Source organism: Thermobia domestica, chromosome 15 (assembly GCF_964235325.1).
Source record: "Thermobia domestica chromosome 15, izTheDome1.hap1.1, whole genome shotgun sequence".
NCBI lineage: Eukaryota > Metazoa > Arthropoda > Insecta > Zygentoma > Lepismatidae > Thermobia > Thermobia domestica.
Window position 1 is genome coordinate 68,749,743 of NC_137468.1, and position 18,667 is coordinate 68,768,409.

Here is an 18,667-nt window from a genome sequence, read left to right on the forward strand (position 1 = left end):
CTGTTAGACCCTGACAGAATTGCAATCTGTTTTGCTGGTACTTCTCAAGAGAACTGTCTAAGGGTTTTGCAAGTGGGACTCCACGAAACTGACCAGTTTCTTCAAACTGACGTAATTCTTCCATGAACATGCCATCCTTCTCTTGCAACCCTTCCAGTACACGCACAGTTGTTTCAATCTTGCTTATTGCCTGTACAGTACAAGGGATGCTGACCTTTCTTGTAGAAACAGGCTAAGAACATCTAGAGGTTCCAGCACATCTAGGATCATGGACATTTCATAAACAAAATTCCACTTAGTGAAATTTTGCAGGCCCAAAAATATTGCACGCTGCTCAAAACTTCTCTGCAAATTTGTAGAAGCTTCTCAAAAGTGTTCCACTAGCGCAGGGTAGGACTTCCACAATGCTTCTACTTAACGATATGAACAGCCTCACCACCGTACATCAAAAACTTTAGTAATATTATAGAAGCGAATACTTAGTTCTCCTGATATTAATTCGATTTCTCGTGTTCTACGGGGATATTGAGTAAACCCGTGTAATCGTTCTACAAAGTTTTGAAAATGAACCATATCTGAAACCGTATTAACAGCATTTGAACAACCAGTTCCATCTTCTGACTCATGTAGTAAAACACAAGTAAATTGATGTCTAATTTTCGCTGCAGTCAAGAGACAGCATCTTGTATTCCGCCTTGCATGTTACTGGCGCTCTCAGACAAACTGCCATAAGTCTTTCCCGTAATATAGTTTTGGAAAGATTCATACCTTCACATAATCACGGAATCACAAATTTCTCAAATAATCCTAAAATTATATTGATACATACGTGATTAACTACAGTACGGATATACACAATGAGAACTGGTTTATGAGACACAGTGGAGGATTCATCCACCATTAGCTCGAAGGGTTCAACGGAACGCGCAAGGTATTCGGTCAGTTTGCCTTCATTTCTGTAGCTAAAAGTCAATAATATTTGCACATGTAACATAGCAGTAAAGAACTTGTCCGAGGTCCATTAAATTTATTTCTTGTAATTTAATAAGATGTGGAAGCATCGTAAACGATAGACGATTTTGGACAATAAAATGAAATGAAATGAAATCTGTGAGTTTTACGTCCCACGGTTATGCCGGTTAGGCTAAAGGAGACGGTGATCATGAGAGATGAGTGAAATGGTGGAATGAAGAAAGTGGGAGGAAACGGGAGAACCCCGAGAAAACCCACGAGCACGATGTTTGTCCACCACAAAGTTCACTTGGCGGGGGCTGGGATCGAACCCGGGACCCCAAGCACCAGAGGTGAACGCTCTACCACTGAGCCACCGCGCCCCCTTAATTTTGGACAATAACGTAGGCAGTCCTAAATATCGTAGCTGTGTTTTTAACACGAATTTCATTCACAATTTTTCACCTGTCTTCTGCATTTGCTATTGAAACCTATATTTCTTCCCTATCCCTTTGTTCACATATTGACATATGAACATTTTTTGTGTGCAATAGACTTTTCGTGGTCAAAAATTTTATAAAAACGTTTCTTTGATGCTTTTGCAATAATATCGTTGCACCATACACTTTGTACATTTATTCTTCTTTCTGTATGAATACCGAAATAAAATTAAATCTTCAAGTTTTACGTCCCAGTTTATGCCGGTTCTGCTAAAGGAGACGGTGATGATGAAAAATGAACGAAATGGTGGAATGAAGAAAGTGGAAGGAAACAGAAGAACCCCGAGAAAACTCACGCACTGTATCAATACCGAGTTTACGAACGGAAGCACATATACACACAACGCCAATGCCATTAGTATTTTGTTTAACACCTAGCCACGTCGTTTAATTTTCCAGCTTGCAAATTGTTTTTGTTCACATATTGAAGAGAACAAGCCACTGGGGCTAGAAATAACCTTACCATTATTAACACTAGGTCCCGAATCATTTTCATTTTTCTGATGAGACACCTCTAATGTGATTTCGGACGTTGCACTATCTCCAAAGCCTCTTACTTTGTGTGCTGGAATTACTTGCCTCATCGTCAGGAGCTTTTCTTTTGAAAATATAGTCTAACTAGCAGCGTTCACCCCGCTTCGCTGCGGTCACCCCGGAACGCAATAAACTTTGTTACTTAGATAATTTTTACTTTTTCGCTTTCAAGTGATATGATAAAAACCATAGAAGATTGCAGTAAATGTTAACATTATATCGCCTGTCATTTATGTTAACCCGCCCCGCTTCGCTGCGGTCACCCCGGAACGCAATAAACTTTGTTACTTAGATAATTTTTACTTTTTCGCTTTCAAGTGATTGCAGTAAATGTTAACATTATAGCGCCTGTCATTTATGTTAACCCGCCGAGTGACACGGTCATGCGGCTTGCATATAAATACGTTTATTTTTACCTATGATGAATAACTAACAAAGGATTTGTACGTTATGGACACTTGAATGGTCAATTATCTCAAGACACTGGTAATTAAAAATTAAAGTGATATGATAAAAACCATCTAGGGTCCAAATCCTAATAACCCCCCAAAAATGAAAGAAATTGGTTCAGCCGTATTAGCGTGATGAGGGAACAAAGGATTTTGTACGTTCTCTTTTATATATAAGAATATCAATTTCCTTTTGTTCTTTTTAACGTGCTTGTCAACGAAAAATATACCAATTCACAACTGCTATGACTGTTCACTGATTACTGAAAACTTTTTTTTTATTATTATTATTATTATTGCTGTGCTACTCAGATTAAGAATGATAAGTAGTGATGCCAGTTGAAAAAATAAACAAGACCAACACAGCTCGCGACAATACACATACTGAAAAAATGAATTATTGTACTTTAAAACAGATTGTATAGCCTAAGAAAGGGGGAAAATATCTTCCCAGGCTGGGAAGACTGAATTAAATCTAGAAACAGGGAAGTCAAACTTAGAAGGGGGGAAATTCCCAGGCTTCCCTGGCTACAAATAAATCCCTGATGTGGAGATATCTGTAAACACAATGCATGTGACAAAAAATACAGTGTATGTGAACTTGAACACTTTTTGACTTTTTTTTGTTAACAATACAGTAAATTACATTTTTGCCTTGTATTCTGATAGTTCATATCGATCATGTGACTGATAATATTAAAGGTGATATATTATTAGTGAACACATGGAAATACACTTACTTTTATATAAACCCTTTCATTATTGCAGTATAGTGAGCGCCTGGTCAGTGAGATTGTTCTGTTCACAATGTATTTTCCTTCATCTCTTTCAGTTAGGAAAAACATTCTTGGACTTTTTGTTTTCCTTGCATCAAGAACATATTGAACGTTAAAATCTAGAGATAAAAAAAATGGAAAACGTGATTAATAACTTTTACAAATATCGACGTTCTTTGCTAATAACTACACAGAGGTTATTTACGATAGTAGCGTTTAGAAAACCAGGAAAACGTGATTATTAACCTGTACAAATATCAACATTCTTTGCTAATTACTACATACGGTTTGTTTACGATAGTAGCGGTTCTAGTATAGGGCAAATAAGCCAATAAGTTTTTTATTTATTTTTTTTAAGATCTAACATATTTTATTCTAATATTTATTACACCGTTGAAATGTCCTTAAACTATGTTTAGCAGTCTAATGTTAATGTTAAGGATGTAAACAAAAGAGAGTGATTTACGCTGCATCTCTGCCACTGAAACAATAAACCAGTCGTTGTTCAAGGTGGTGGAGGACCATCATATAATAGTAAGTTCTAAAATACTATATTATTCAACATTTTAATAACTAGGACTGAATAATTACAGGTCTTAGAGAGGAAGTCGCTTTATGGTTACATATGGAGCGTTCAGAGCACAAAGGAATCAAATCCAATTATCAAAGTTGTGAGACAAAAGAGGCATTAAGTTCGTATGGCACACTTAAAAACATAGAAAAATTAAACTGTTTTTTTTTTTTTTCTATATTATAACAATTATTTATAATATCTGGACATGAATCTTTTAAACTCTGAAGGGAGCTTTAAGGATGAAACATGTCCAAAATGACCAAAAGTGGACTTAATTCTCTTGTGTACTGAACGCGCCACATGACGGTAAATATGGATCTGTGATTTGGTAAATACGGAGTAAGCACTTCAAAAATACGGGAAATATTTTCCTTTCTTTCATGAACTTTGAATGTTATTTTCCTTTGTTTCATGGACTTTGAATGTTTAAAAATGTTAAAATTACTAGAAAGCCCATGACTACGATTTGGTACACCTATTAGAAGAAAAAGATTTAAAAAAATGACAAAGACAAAGAAACATACAAAAGAAGATCGAAATTAATTTTATACATATTTTAGTTACGGAAAATCACACAATCTATCAATAAAATCTAATTAAGAATAATAAAAAAGATAGAAATCCTTATGCAGCAAAATAAAAAGGTAATTTAATTTGTTAGATACCTTGCCTATCGTCGACACTGACTCCATCATACTCTAAACAAATATTCAACGTAGTGCATGTTACTTGTTGTTTGCCATCTCTAAGGTAACAATCCTTTCTCTTGAGATCAATTACTTTGTTTCCTGCAGTAAAATTCAGCTGAGCAGATACAACGACGACCGGTCTGGCTCTTTGAAAAAAAAAATAAAATAAAATAAAATAAAAATAAAAAGAAAGAAAGAAAGAAAGAAAAAAAGAAAAGGAATCAATTATTAAGTCGCTGAAGGTACAAAATAACTAATTTATAATTGGATATTATTAACCATTTGAAACCATGAAACAAGAATTTCTTCCAGTGAGAATGTCCTTTTCATTTATTTATTTATTTATTTATTTTTGTTTTGTTTTGTTTTAATCAGCAATATTTTGGTTATGACATTTAAAAAGTATAGTTGTTTTTATGAATAAAATAAAAATGAATTGTCTGATTCAAGAGATTGAATTTAAGAGTTTTAACTTGAATAATATATGACTAGTATATTGCCTCTAACGTTGAAAGTAGTGTTCTGATCCTTCTGATCACCTCTTACTCTCTTGAGCAAAATAAGACAGCTTATGTATAAAGGATTTTTTTTATGTATCCTTTCTGCTTTCTGATGCACAACTGCAGTCCGTATTCGAAACAGTAAGAAAATGACAAGCATGCGTAAAATTGGATTTGAAACGGAAGCACGAATCAAATAATATATATAGTATCGTAGGTATATTTCTGTTGGTTATATTAGCTAGTTCACAATCGTTTATAAACATCGACTGCAGTTTGGATATTTTTAATAAATAAATAAATAAATAAATAATAATAATAATAATAATAATAATAATAATAATAATAATAATAATAATAATAATAATAATAATAATTATTATTATTATTATTATTATTATTATTATTATTATTATTATTATTATTATTATTATTATTATTATTATTATTATTATTATTATTATTATAAATAGTTAGACATTTACTACCATTTTTCTGCCATTATCCTTAAGAAAGATAGTAGTTTTAGTCAAGAGTACATATTTTAAGATAGGAACTGAATATATAACTTATCCTTCCATGAAAGTTTTTTGTGCATGATCAGATGGCTTTTAGTTACTTACCAGTCTCAAGTTAAAATTATTCAAGACAACTATTCTAAATAATGTTATCCATTACACAAACTTATTCATATATGTACTAAATGTATATATGTATATGTACTGCACAAGGACAAATTGATGTTACATATTTTGATTTCTTTAAAGCCTTTGATATACTGCCTCATGACATAAGAAAATTGAAAGAATATGATTTATCTATAAATTTTATTAGGTGGCTTGTTTCATGTCTTTAACAGAAAATTTGTGATTATATGTCGTGGTTATATCTCTACGGTTAATGGTAATTTTTCAGGCGTCCTTCAAGAATCATACTTGGAACCACTTCTGTTTCTTTTATTTCTAAATAATTTGAACAAGTACATTGTCATTTTCTTATGTATGCTGATGATTTAAAAATGTATCGTTCTATTAATTGTATTGATGACTGTGTTATTATTCAAAGTAATATTGGTGATATTGTAAAATGGTCTTGCAGAAATGCCTTACCTTTAAACTTCAACAAAACTTTTACTGTTACTTTTTCCAACAAAACTAATGATATTTATTATAGATACGTTGTTGATAATATTTCTGTTAAATATGTTGAGTCTACCAAAGATCTGGGTGTAATATTAGATAATAAATTATTATTTAACAAGCATCTTGAACAAATTATCTCCAAAGCTAGAAGAAATCAGGGCATTATCAAATGGATCTCTACAGATTGTGTGTTAATGAAAATTTTTGTTACTTTGTATCTCGCTAATGTTCGAAGTCATCTTCAATATTGTTCTAGTGTCTGGAACAAGCACACAGTACTTTTACAATAATGTTGAATCTGTTCAAAATTTATTTCTTTTCTGGTTGTGCTGGAAATTTAAGTTTTTGTCATTCAAAACTAAAGATGACATTAGATACTCACATGGACTCTTGAAATTATCAGAAAGAAGAACTTTGTACAGTCTTAAATCATTACACGAAAGTCTAACTGGTAAAGCACGTTAATTAATATAGTAAACTTGCGTATTCCTTACATTACCACTAGAAATTACAATATTTTTAAGTGTGTATATAGTTTAATTGGTGTAATTTATGTCTGCGGCCAATAATTATCATCTTATAGATATATTTATTGGAGACTTTGATGTTATCAAAAAAAAAAAAAAAAAATGTCAGCTTTTATAATATTGCGATTTGTATTAACGATTGATTTGTTTTTTTTTTATTTATTTTCATTATTATTATTACTATGTTTTAGTTCATTTTTTTAATGTACACGAAATTGTTATTGAACCTATTTTTGTTATTTCCTGATAAATGAATAAATAAAAATTACCATGAAGTGCTAATGTAATATCAGTTTTTTGCATATAAAACATGAGATTTGCACACAAAGGAATGAAAAATGTTTCCACATAAAACTCTATAACACATTAAATTTACAAAATAACATATATATTTGAAAGTGTACTTTTTAACTTGACGAAGTTAAGGTAACATGCTATTTAATAATTTCAAATTGCTACGACATACTGTATATATATACCTTATATATATATATATAAGGTAATCCTCCCTTCCTATTTTTATTCTTGATACGGCGCTTGTAAGACAAATAAGAGGGCTCTACAAACTGGTTGGATAAAACTACAATCCGTGTGAAATATGCTGATAGGTTGGCAACATTGTTTCCAAGATAATTATTATATTGTAGATACTGCTTACTGGACAATTCCCATATTAGAAGTAAATAAACAAATGGCTAAATATTTCTACTTTGTACAAAAGCAACTAACTAATTTTATATTTAAGACTTACATTTGTTCATTTTCCAGTTTACAATATATTTTATTATAATACGTACTTGGAACATTCATAAATATATAGTTTCTTCCTTCAAGTAGGCTATTACTTACTTCAATAAAACAGCAGCGTTTGCCTCATAGGCACCAACAACAAGATCTGGATACCCGTTGCTGTCCATATCTAATCCTCCTGATAGCGAAAATCCAAATGTAGTTAAGCCTCGATATACATCTCTAGCATATATTACCTATAAATGAAATAAAAAGACAAAACCAACATTCAATTTATATTTTCTATTATTGCAACTAACAAGTTGAAATTTAGCAAGTAAAACAAGTTACTAGTTTTCGGTATCTAGGCAGTATTCTTAGTAAAAATATCGAACTTAAAGGGGAAATAAAAGCAAGGACAAAAATGGCAATAGAACCTTTAAGGGACAAACAAAAGAAAGTGTATTTTGTGGAAGAAACCTTTAGGAAAGAGCAAAATGTATCCTGTAGAGTAGCATTTTTTCGCGCTTGACCCTAGCTATAAGAACTAAATACACGTTTCTGATTGGTTGGAGTTGTCTGTTGGTCCGCTCCCATAGTAACTCTAACTAACTAACTAACTCTATGGCCTATGGAACCCGGAGGTTCAGTGCCGCGTTCACAAAAGCTCTCCACTGACTTCTATCCTTAGCTAATTGGATCCAGTTTCTACTTTGTATTCCTATCTCTGCGAGATCCATCTTAATATTATCCTCCCATCTGCGCCTAGGTCTTCCTAATGGTCGTTTTCCTATGGGTCTACCAGTCAAGACTTTGAAAGCGTTTCTACTTTCTTCCATTCTAGCTACATGACCTGCCCACCTAAGCCTCCTAGACTTGACGACCCTAACAATGTTGGGTAAACCGTATAAACTATGTAGTTCCTCGTTATGAAGCTTCCGCCATTCCCCATTCTCGTTCCTCTTGGGTCCGAATATTCTTCTCAGGATCCTGTTCTCAAATACTTTCAGTCTATGTTCTTCCCTCAGAGTAAGCGACCATGTTTCGCAACCATACAGAACAACAGGCATGATTATCGTTTTATATATTTTAAGCTTCAAATTCCTCGACAGAATTCGCGACGACAAGAGATTTTGAACCGAATAGTAACACGAATTCCCTGCTTTTAGTCGACATTTAATTTCTTCGTGAATATGATTTTCGTCTGTTAATATTGATCCTAAATATTTGAAAGTATCCACTTTATCAAAAGTATTATTTAATATTTTAACGCCTCCACAATTTGCCGTATTACGGTCCCGACGCACTTCCATGTATTTAGTTTTCTCTGCATTTACTTCTAAACCCATGTCCCTGCAAGCGTTTAATAATATCTCTGCATTTATTTCTACTGTTCTCCTATCATCCCCTATTAAATTTACATCATCAGCATATGCCATAACCTGGTGAATGCCGTTCAACTCTAGGCCCTGGTTGCTATCTTTGATTTTCCTTATGGCGTATTCCAGCACAAAGTTAAATAATAATGGCGACAACGCATCTCCTTGTTTCAGGCCATTTTCGACGTGGAAGCTCGTGGACAAAAATTTTCCTACTCGGACTTTACTTTGGGATTCACTTAAACATATCTTAATTAATCTAATTAGCTTTCTCGGTATTCCAAGTTCTGTAAGAACGTTGTATAATGTTTCTCTCCTAACCGAGTCGTAAGCCTTTCTAAAATCAATAAATAGTTGATGTACCGGGGTATTGTATTCTCACTTCTTTTCGAGTATTTGGCGAATGGTAAATATTTGGTCGATAGTTGATCGATTTCGTCTAAATCCGCACTGATAATCTCCAATAATTTCATCTGCGTATGGGGTCAATCTTGCTAACAGAATATTTGAAAGGATTTTATAGGATGTTGACAGAAGAGAAATGCCTCGATAATTATTACAGTCAGTTTTGTCGCCTTTCTTGTGAATTGGAACAATGATTGACTCTTTCCACTCTTGTGGCAATTCTTCCTTGTTCCAGATAAGGAGAATAAGTTTGTGTATCTTGTTGCACAATTTTTCGCCTCCAGCTAAAATTAACTCAACCGGAATTTCATCTACACCCGGAGATTTGTGTTTCTTTAATTTCTTTATAGCGGCTTCCACTTCTATTCGATTGGGTTCTCCGTTCCCATAGTACATATATTAATCTAAGTTGCACTACCCGAGTGTGACGCAATGCCACGTGGTACTATAAAGGGAGCAAAGGTTGAATAAAACAAGCCGTGCATGGCTTATACCCCTTCGCTCGCTGCTGCTCGCTTAAGTTGTGTGTAAAGTGGCCTAATTACCACGTGCCATTACGTCACGACCGGATAGTGCAACTTCAATATAAATTTAACTACTCTCCTTGGCTTATAACGTCATTGTTCGTAAGGGCTATCAGAAATCTCTAGGTAAATGGAGGAAAAAGCACAATTTATACATTATATATTACGTACAAGGGAAAATAAGTATTATTTTTATATTATTTTAATGATAAAAGTGTTAAAAAAATTAAAAAAAAAATCCTTGGGCGGTGTTTAAACACACGACAAAGCAATTTTTATTATTAACCTGCTCGGTAGCATGCTCGGCTACGAGAACCGACAGCATTTGGCGTTTGATTTGGATTATATATATGCTACGTAGCGAGAAACGGATAACTACAACGAATCAGAACCGTGTATTTAGCTCTTATGGCTAGGGTCAAGCGTGATTAAAATATATGTTGTGGAATACTGGATTATACCAAGGATGTTATAGAGGATCTGCCCATATGTATCTTCATCCTATTAACTCAATGGAGCCAATTAAAACAACCGAGCATCGGCACGTCTGATTGGCTACTTTCGTTTCCGACATCGTTTGATTGGCCATTTTCGTTTCCGCCATGATTGCTGGCTCAAACCATTGCGATCTTATTGGGCGGAGTAGGCAGAGTAAGGATGACGAAACTGTGACGTGTGGTTTCAAGATTTTGTTGTAAGGGCAGATCTTCTATTTTATAACATCCTTGGATTATACCAAGGATGTTATAAAATAGAGGATCTGCCTATATGTATCTACATCGTATTAAATTAATGAAGCCAAATAACAACCGAACATCGACAAGTCTGATTGGCTATTCTCGTTTTCGCCATCGTCTGATTCGCTACTTTCGTTGCCGCCATGATTGTTGGCTCAAAACATTGCGATCTTATTGGGCGGAGTGGGCAGAGTTGGGGTGGCAAAACTGTGACGTATGGCTTCAAGATTTTGTTGTAAGGGCAGATCGTCTATTTTATAAAATCCTTGGATTATACGGACCAAAAATGTGATTATTAATAAAAGCGATCAGCGAAGCTTTATAAATAGATGTATCATATTTATTATCCTACATTATAGGGGAAAATGAGGGAAAGGAAGAAGAATAAAAATTATCATGTTGCCATGCAGGAGAAGTCAAATTCGAGCTTACGTTTTAATTTTGATCTACCGCGAAATTTAACCATAACGTTGAAAATACAACTATTTACGTAAGATATTTCAAAATATAACTATTCACATAACGTACGTCAAATATGAATTGCATCAGACAATATGGGGCAACAGAAGCTTAATAATTTGGTTGACTTAAAAAAAATGATTTGGAAATCAAAACTCGCTCAAATGATCCAGTTGTTTAGGTTACAAGGAATTAGCACAATTATAATTGTATTATCTAATGTCGTACCTGAGATGGTTCTTTACTTGCACCTGAGCTTGATCCTAGGTAAGTGTAAACTGCACCACGTCCGTCCTCACCACCATAAGGAGCGCCAACAATGAAATCTGTAAGTAACAAAGAAACGTTTTACTGTATGTTTTCGTGCTTGTCTTCGAATGGATTAGAAATACATTCACTTAAAAAAATGGAATGAATTACATGAAAGTTGACGGGTTGCAAGGCCATACAACTTTATTGTAATGATTACAATATCAGATCAATCCGACAACGGGTTTGGTCGTAAGAGCGTAATACATGTTGCATATCAGTAAGTTGTAGCACCCCTTCGGGCATAGATAAACGCGCTGATGCGGCTTGGAAGTAAGTCGTACATTCGTTTTATCATCCCTCAGGCCATCTCGTATATTCGTTTTATCGTGCCTTAAATCAGTCCATAACTGATACAACTGCGCCTCGAGATCTTGCAGATCGGCAGTGGCGTAGAATTGGCATCCGTCTTAGTTCCAAACGTGTTCAATTGGAGAAATATCAGGTGATTGTGCTGATCAGAGAAGAATCTCAACATGACGTAGGCAATCTACAGACACACGTGCCGCGTGTGGCCGAGTATTCTCTTGTTGAAAGATTGCCCCAGCGTTCTCTCGCATAAGGGATAACACATGCGGACGTAGAATCTCACCCACGTATCGCTGCGGCGCCAAAGTTCCACGAATGACTACGAGAGATGACCAAAAGTCATACATGATAGTTCTCCATATTATTATGTCAGGTGTAACGTTTGTGTGCCGTTCCACAACATTGGTTGAATGTGACCTCTCCCATTGATGCCGCCACACACGCACACGAAGGTCAGCTGTCGAAATGCAGGAGCGGATTCAACACTGAACACGATCTATTGACATTCATGAAGATTCCATGTAGCCTGAACGCGATACCACTTCACACGCTATTGTTTATGCATTGGTGTTAATGGCCCCAATCTACGCGGGGGACAATGCACCCACAATCCAGTTGATACCAGTCGTAGAGACTATATGTGGGATTGCACAGGATGTTGTAGAGAGTCCACTAGAATGGCAGATGCAGACGTCACAGAGTTACGTATTATCTCCCGCACACTGCACTGCAACGATCCTCTCGTGTTGTGGTCTGTTGTGATCGACTGGAATCTTTACGAAGTTATTTTTTGTTTGTATTGTTGCCTTTACGTATCCACTAGATCCAACAGCTAGTCACAGTGACACTGGAATGCCCCATATGTTTGGAAATCGCATAAAACGTACGACGCGGCCCTTTCGAACACTGTCTAATGCGGCAACGAGGCGTTATGTGTGTTTTTTGACCTTCCTGCACTGTGCTGACCCGTTCTCTCACGCTTCACAACTGATTGACACAACTAGGGTTAAATTTCTTACTGCCGACACTACTGCCCCATGGCGGCCATTTGCGATGTTCCTGATCTTTGAAACTCTAATCGTTTACACACCGTTCATAGCGCTACACAACTACGGAATTACAGTTGAATTGGACTTTTTTTTTTCTTTTTTTGGAATGTACAGTGAATGTACATACACTTTATATGTGATATAGGTAGTATTTAAAACTACTTCTCTCAAGTCAAATCTAATGCTCAATAGGAAGACACAATTGTACGATAAAAAAATTACTATGTGAGATATTAGAAACAATAAATAATTGATTGTTTGTATTTATTGATTGTTTCAATGACACAAAATACAAAATAAATGTTAAAAAAATAATCCTTTCATCACGAAAAAAAATATTATATTTCTCTAATAGTAATACCACATATTGACAGTTAACACAAGACAAGGTTCTAATATATGACACATGACAAATTTTCACTCCCAATAAAATAATTACTGGACTATTATGGGTACTATATGATAATTTATACTACACATATTACTCAGTTTGTTTATCTAATATTCAAATCTCGTTTTCACATTGCTAACATTTCTATCAACCATATTTTTTTCTTTATATACAAATTTGTACATATACGCTAATACTTTAATATTTTTAATTATTTCCCAAATGTTACTTGGGGGAGGGGGAGGATACGGTTTAACATAATGTAAAATATTGTGTTGATTTTGTTACAATATCATATTTCTGAGATTCTAAGCGTGGTTCTGAGTTGTATTCCTGCTCGTAGGAATATAATCCATGACCATAGCTATAATTGGTAAACCTTGTACTAACATATATACACATGTATAATGTTAAATTAATCATTTAAAACTTTCACAAATTATACTAGTTCTTTCTCTAAAACACTAACCAATCCTAATAGCTTGATTCTTTAAAAAAATAACATAGATGATATAATTTACCGTTATAACCATCTCCATTGATGTCATTGAGCGAAGCTACAGCAAGTCCAAACCTAGATCTGGAGTGGAAACCATCTCGGGTCTCAAATTTCTCGAAGTTGCTCTAAAATGAAACAGATTTTTATTATTATTATTATTATTATTATTATTAGTAGTAGTAGTAGTAGTAGTAGTAGTAGTAGTAGTAGTAGTAGTAGTAGTAGTAGTAGTAATAGTAGTAGTAGTAGTAGTAGTAGTAGTAGTAATAGTAGTAGTAGTAGTAGTAATAGTAGTAGTAGTAGTAGTAGTAGTAGTAGTAGTAGTAATAGTAGTAGTAGTAGTAGTAGTATTAGTAATAGTAGTAGTAGTAGTAATAGTAGTAGTAGTAGTAGTAGTAATAGTAGTAGTAGTAGTAGTAGTAGTAGTAGTAGTAGTAGTAGTAGTAGTAGTAATAGTAGTAGTAGTAGTAGTAGTAGTAGTAAAAGTACAGTTTCGTCAAACATGGTGTAGTTTCTTTCAGTATTTAACTAGCTTATTTCTGGATGTTAAGAATGATTGTAAATAATTTTCTCAATTATTTTGTACTAGTATTAGCATAATAATGTAAAGAAATATTTGCATTGGTAATAATTCATTAAATGCAAGATTATGTTAATTACATTAAATTAATATAAATACATTTTCTGTGATGAGATTTTAAGTTATATTTCAAAGATTACGAAAACGTAATGAAAATATAACACCATTTGCTTATGTTACTTAATTACGATAAAGACTTTTAAAAATAAATGTTCCTGTAATCAGAATATATGAATAGTAGTGACTCTAAAGTTTTGATTTCAGTTATTCTCCTGTTCATTTATTATTGATGCATCACTAGAGCCTTTCTGTTTCAAATGTGCCCTTGGAAAATATGTGAAACATACTTCGGACCCACCCGCGCCACCCTCTAGCAGAGGAAACCTTCCCTTTGCTTAGAAAAAAGAAGTGAATGACCTCGGCTGTATTTCCAATTTGTCATTCAGTCATTTGATTTTGATGAGTGAAGATCGTAGGCTACTTAGAATCGCTAACAAGACAGTGCACAACAAAGTCCGTGAAATAATTCATTTTGGCAACGCTTCCGCATCCAATAATTGAAAGATATCAGCCACAGCAACTTGTCCCTCCTCTTTGCAGAAAGATATGGGAAAACACATCCGACAGCAGCGCGAGCAGGGGCATACTTGAAATAGAAAAGCTCTAGATGGAATGATTCTCTATTTCTAATAACTTTGAATCTTTAAACGTATTATCTTCTAAACTTTACAGTATTTTGCAGATTAATGGTAACACGAATGACAAATAGCTCCAATCATTAATACACAGTAACATGAGACAGTTGGTAGTACAAAAAAAAAAATCTCATTAAAATTAAGTTAGTCTTCCCTTAAAGTGCATTGATAATCTAGATTTAGAAATGAGACTTGCCGAAATGAAACAGTGAAATAATTTGTCACTAGAGATATTACGTTGTTGTTGAAGGAGAAAATGGACAAGTTTCTCGTGTTAAGTTACTTATTTAGAATTTCTGTCTTATTAGAATACGGTTAAATTTAGAAAGAAAAAAAAAAGAGAGATAATATGTTTAACTATCCACTTGTCTTTATTTTCGATTAAAGTTATTTTAAAACCATCTTAAGACAATCTTAGTTACTAGTACCAAATTTATTATGAACTAAGCAAACTTGGAGAAATCTTACTAGTTTGTTGTCCTGTTAGGAAACTGTTCATTAATTTAACGAGAAGGTAATTTCATTTGACATTCAATAATCTCTTGTCTAGATTTAATTAAATCTGTAGGTTTTACTTTAATAGCAACATGTGATAAGATTTTTTTAAAAAAATAAACAAAATAAAATAAATGTCAGAATACTATAGGAATGAACAAATAGGATACAAGGGAATGAAACAATTTCCTGGAACTCTTCCAATCAAATAAAGAACACAATAAATCACTTGTGTTGATACCTGCTTAACTTTATACATACCTTTAATCAATTGTTTCTTAATTATGCTTGAGTTCAATTTTTTCATCCATATTGATTTATTTAGTATTTATTTTCATTTTTTTTCCCCTATAAATTAAATGTGGATCATAGAAAACAACCTAAATTTAACTGAGGCATGTTCAGTTGAGACAAACTTATCTATATGAGGTATCCATAAACTTCTGCTGAAATGGAGTATTCTGCGAGTCAACAACACTGATTTTGTTCGAAATTACTGCTTTTGATTGAAAAATATGCATAGTATTCTATAACAGCCTCATATCATCTAACGTAAGATACAATGAACGAACTATCTTTTAGATTTAAAATGCGTTTATAATTCTCGTATCTTTTCGTGCTTCCATTTCTTGGATATTGATACGATTGTAATCTATTCCATCTCTGTTGTTGTTTGTTCACGATTTTATGTTCCTCATCGAACTATGCTTTACTCTTCTCAAACTTGACATAGTCTATGCTTTCTTTTACTGCTTTTATCGCAGTATAACAGATGTTTCCCTCATTAATATCGATTTTATAGTTTCATTGTTATCTTTACTTTCGTTATGACCTAAACAATTTGATTTCCTGTGCAATCGTCGAGAAAAGTACGGGTATCCTTGTTTTGGAAATACGTAGACTTGGTTATTAGGTTCTGATGTGTGGATAAACTTATCAGTCTTTTCCCATTATCATTAGTTATTTCTATCTTCCTGTTCAGATCATATGTAATCCTTGTAAGCCTTTTTTTGGAAACTGGTCAAATACCTGTTTCAGTTCTTTGCAGGAACTATCTTGAATACAGTCTTCAGTTTATTCAGTAAGTTGTGAACATCAATGACAAAAGATCATCCCATTACTCCTTCAATTTGATATACGTCACTCTATTACTATTTAAATGCCGGTAAGATAATACTCTTAATGACGAATTTCTTTCCTAGCTACAATAGTCGATTCTTCTGTAGAGAAACGTAAACTTCTATCGCAAGGTTATAAATATTAAAAATTAAAAACTTATCTGACTTTGCAGTATACAAAGAGTTATAGCTAGTCGGAAGGATTTTAAGTGGGTGACCCTTATTTTTGCTTTTATAGGCAGAAGTTCACTACCTCTTAATTAAAAAGGCTTTATAATTGTCTCATTACGCTGGAGAAACACCAGCGAGTAGTGTAGTCCACGCAACTACACACGCTAGTAATCACCCGATTATAAGGAATCTCCCTGCTAAAGAATCTAATATGTATTAACAATACACTAGAAATTCCTATACTTTCTTGGTTTTATCCTTTGTAATCAACTTACCGTACTTCCTTGATAGTAAATATAAACGCGGCCTGTTTCGTAACTTTCGTCGTTTTTCTCCAAATCAGTATACAAGGGAGCTCCGATGACCAGATCATCTAATTTATCTCCATCTACATCAACTGCACACAAGGAATATGAGAAGTATGATCCCAGCTGATCTCCAGTTATATTTCGAATATTGATTAGGTTCCAAGTATACATTACAACCTATAAAATACAAATAAAAAATAATTTAATTTTTTCCCTTAATAATATTTTGTAATTGATTTTATAAGTAGTACATGCGTCACTGTTCCAAGTAATGCCACCGGTTCAATGATGTAATTAACACTCACATTCTACAAAGGTTCCATCTATTTTAACCTGCTGGATATAATTGTAAGACAAATATAGAATAAATAATCATAAGTTATGTCTTAAAGTAAGTTATGATTTCGTCGTGAATTCTCTAGGAATGTATCCTTCCCATTTTACAGGACTCTTTCTGTTACTGATAAATAAAAGATGTGCTAAGGTAATATGAAAGGAAATAATTATGCTTCTATAATACAATACAATCTGAATCATATAAAAGAATGAATTTCTTATTTTTCAACTTGTCGAAATTTTCAAATAAAATTTACTGTTTTGATATGACCAAAGTTAAGGAAATAGTGTAATATGAATTATGTACAGATCCTTAACAATTTGATGGAAACACCTGAGTTGCAAACACATCAATGTCTGGGTGGATAATGGTCAGGCGGTGACCGTAGCGCCGTATTGTTCGTGGTGGTACACTGGGCTAACTCTGTACTAAGTGAGAATCAGAAGAACGTCAGTGTGCAGTGAACTGAGCAGATGGTGATAGTGTAAAATGGGCGACCTCTCTGTTTTCCAAGGAGGGCAAATTGTTGACTTTTGGTTATGGTGCGAGCGTGACGAATGTGCTAAGTGTGCTGAGTTTGTCGCAAAGGACAGTGTCCAAAGTGATGAAAACTAACGGTAAAACCACATCTGTGAAGAACAGTATATATATATATATATATATATATATATATATATATATATATATATATATATATATAAAAAGTGACAGGACCCGTCGAACATTAAAGTGGATTGTCACTCAGAACTGTCCTGTGACGGCGGTAGAAGTAACGACGGAACTAAAGCAGTACCTCCTACAGCCTGTGTCGACAATCACAATCCGCAGCGACTTACCGTTGATAAGGGACCATAACGATTTAGCACCATGCCAATGATGCTACAAACATGCAGCACGGACCACTGATAACTGGAAACGCGTGATATTGTCGAATGAGTCACCATTCAAACAACGGGTCATGTTTATATATGGCGGATGCCTAAAGAAAGCAGTGTCTTCACCCAATCGTGGTACATAGCACTGACTCTGTGATGCTGTGGGAAGCAATATCCTGGTTTTCAGCGAGTCCTATGCTGACGCTTGCCAGTCTCGTCACGGCCGTGACTATTTTATCATTTTAGGTGCCCTGGTTTTAGGTTCAGATGATTCCGAGCAGCGACAACATTTTTCAGAATAGTAATGTGCCATTCATACGGTTGGAGCGATTGCAACGTGGTTTGGGGAACATTGGGATTAAATTGAACACCTCCTCTGGCCTGTCCAATCACCAGACCTGAGCATAACTGAACATCTGTAGTCCGAGCGCAGATTTCTGTCTTTACCCTCTCGCAGAACTGAGTGATGCTCTGCACACGGAATGGTGTAATGTTCTACTTGCTACCATTCACGGTCTCTACGACTCCATTCCATGTCGCATCAAAGCTGTTCTGAAGGCGAAAGGTGGTGCAACGCCATACCAATCTGGTAACTTGCACCTGCCTCAGGCGTTTCCACTATAAGGATATATATATATATATATATATATATATAT

The 18,667-nt window shown here is 34.2% G+C and overlaps 1 protein-coding gene across 4 annotated transcripts in view; it reads right to left on the bottom strand.

Moving 5' to 3' along the window:
* if (integrin subunit alpha inflated) overlaps positions 1 to 18,667 on the bottom strand; it is a 284,835-nt gene that overhangs the window by 38,635 nt on the left and 227,533 nt on the right. For all 4 annotated transcript variants that reach the window (XM_081739749.1, XM_081739747.1, XM_081739746.1 and 1 more), the window contains 6 exons: positions 16,767 to 16,976; positions 13,455 to 13,557; positions 11,104 to 11,201; positions 7,492 to 7,628; positions 4,450 to 4,619; positions 3,175 to 3,329 (listed from right to left, as the gene is read on the bottom strand). In XM_081739749.1, the coding sequence (XP_081595875.1) occupies positions 3,175 to 3,329; positions 4,450 to 4,619; positions 7,492 to 7,628; positions 11,104 to 11,201; positions 13,455 to 13,557; positions 16,767 to 16,976 (873 nt within the window). The remainder of the gene's footprint in view (positions 1 to 3,174; positions 3,330 to 4,449; positions 4,620 to 7,491; positions 7,629 to 11,103; positions 11,202 to 13,454; positions 13,558 to 16,766; positions 16,977 to 18,667) is intronic.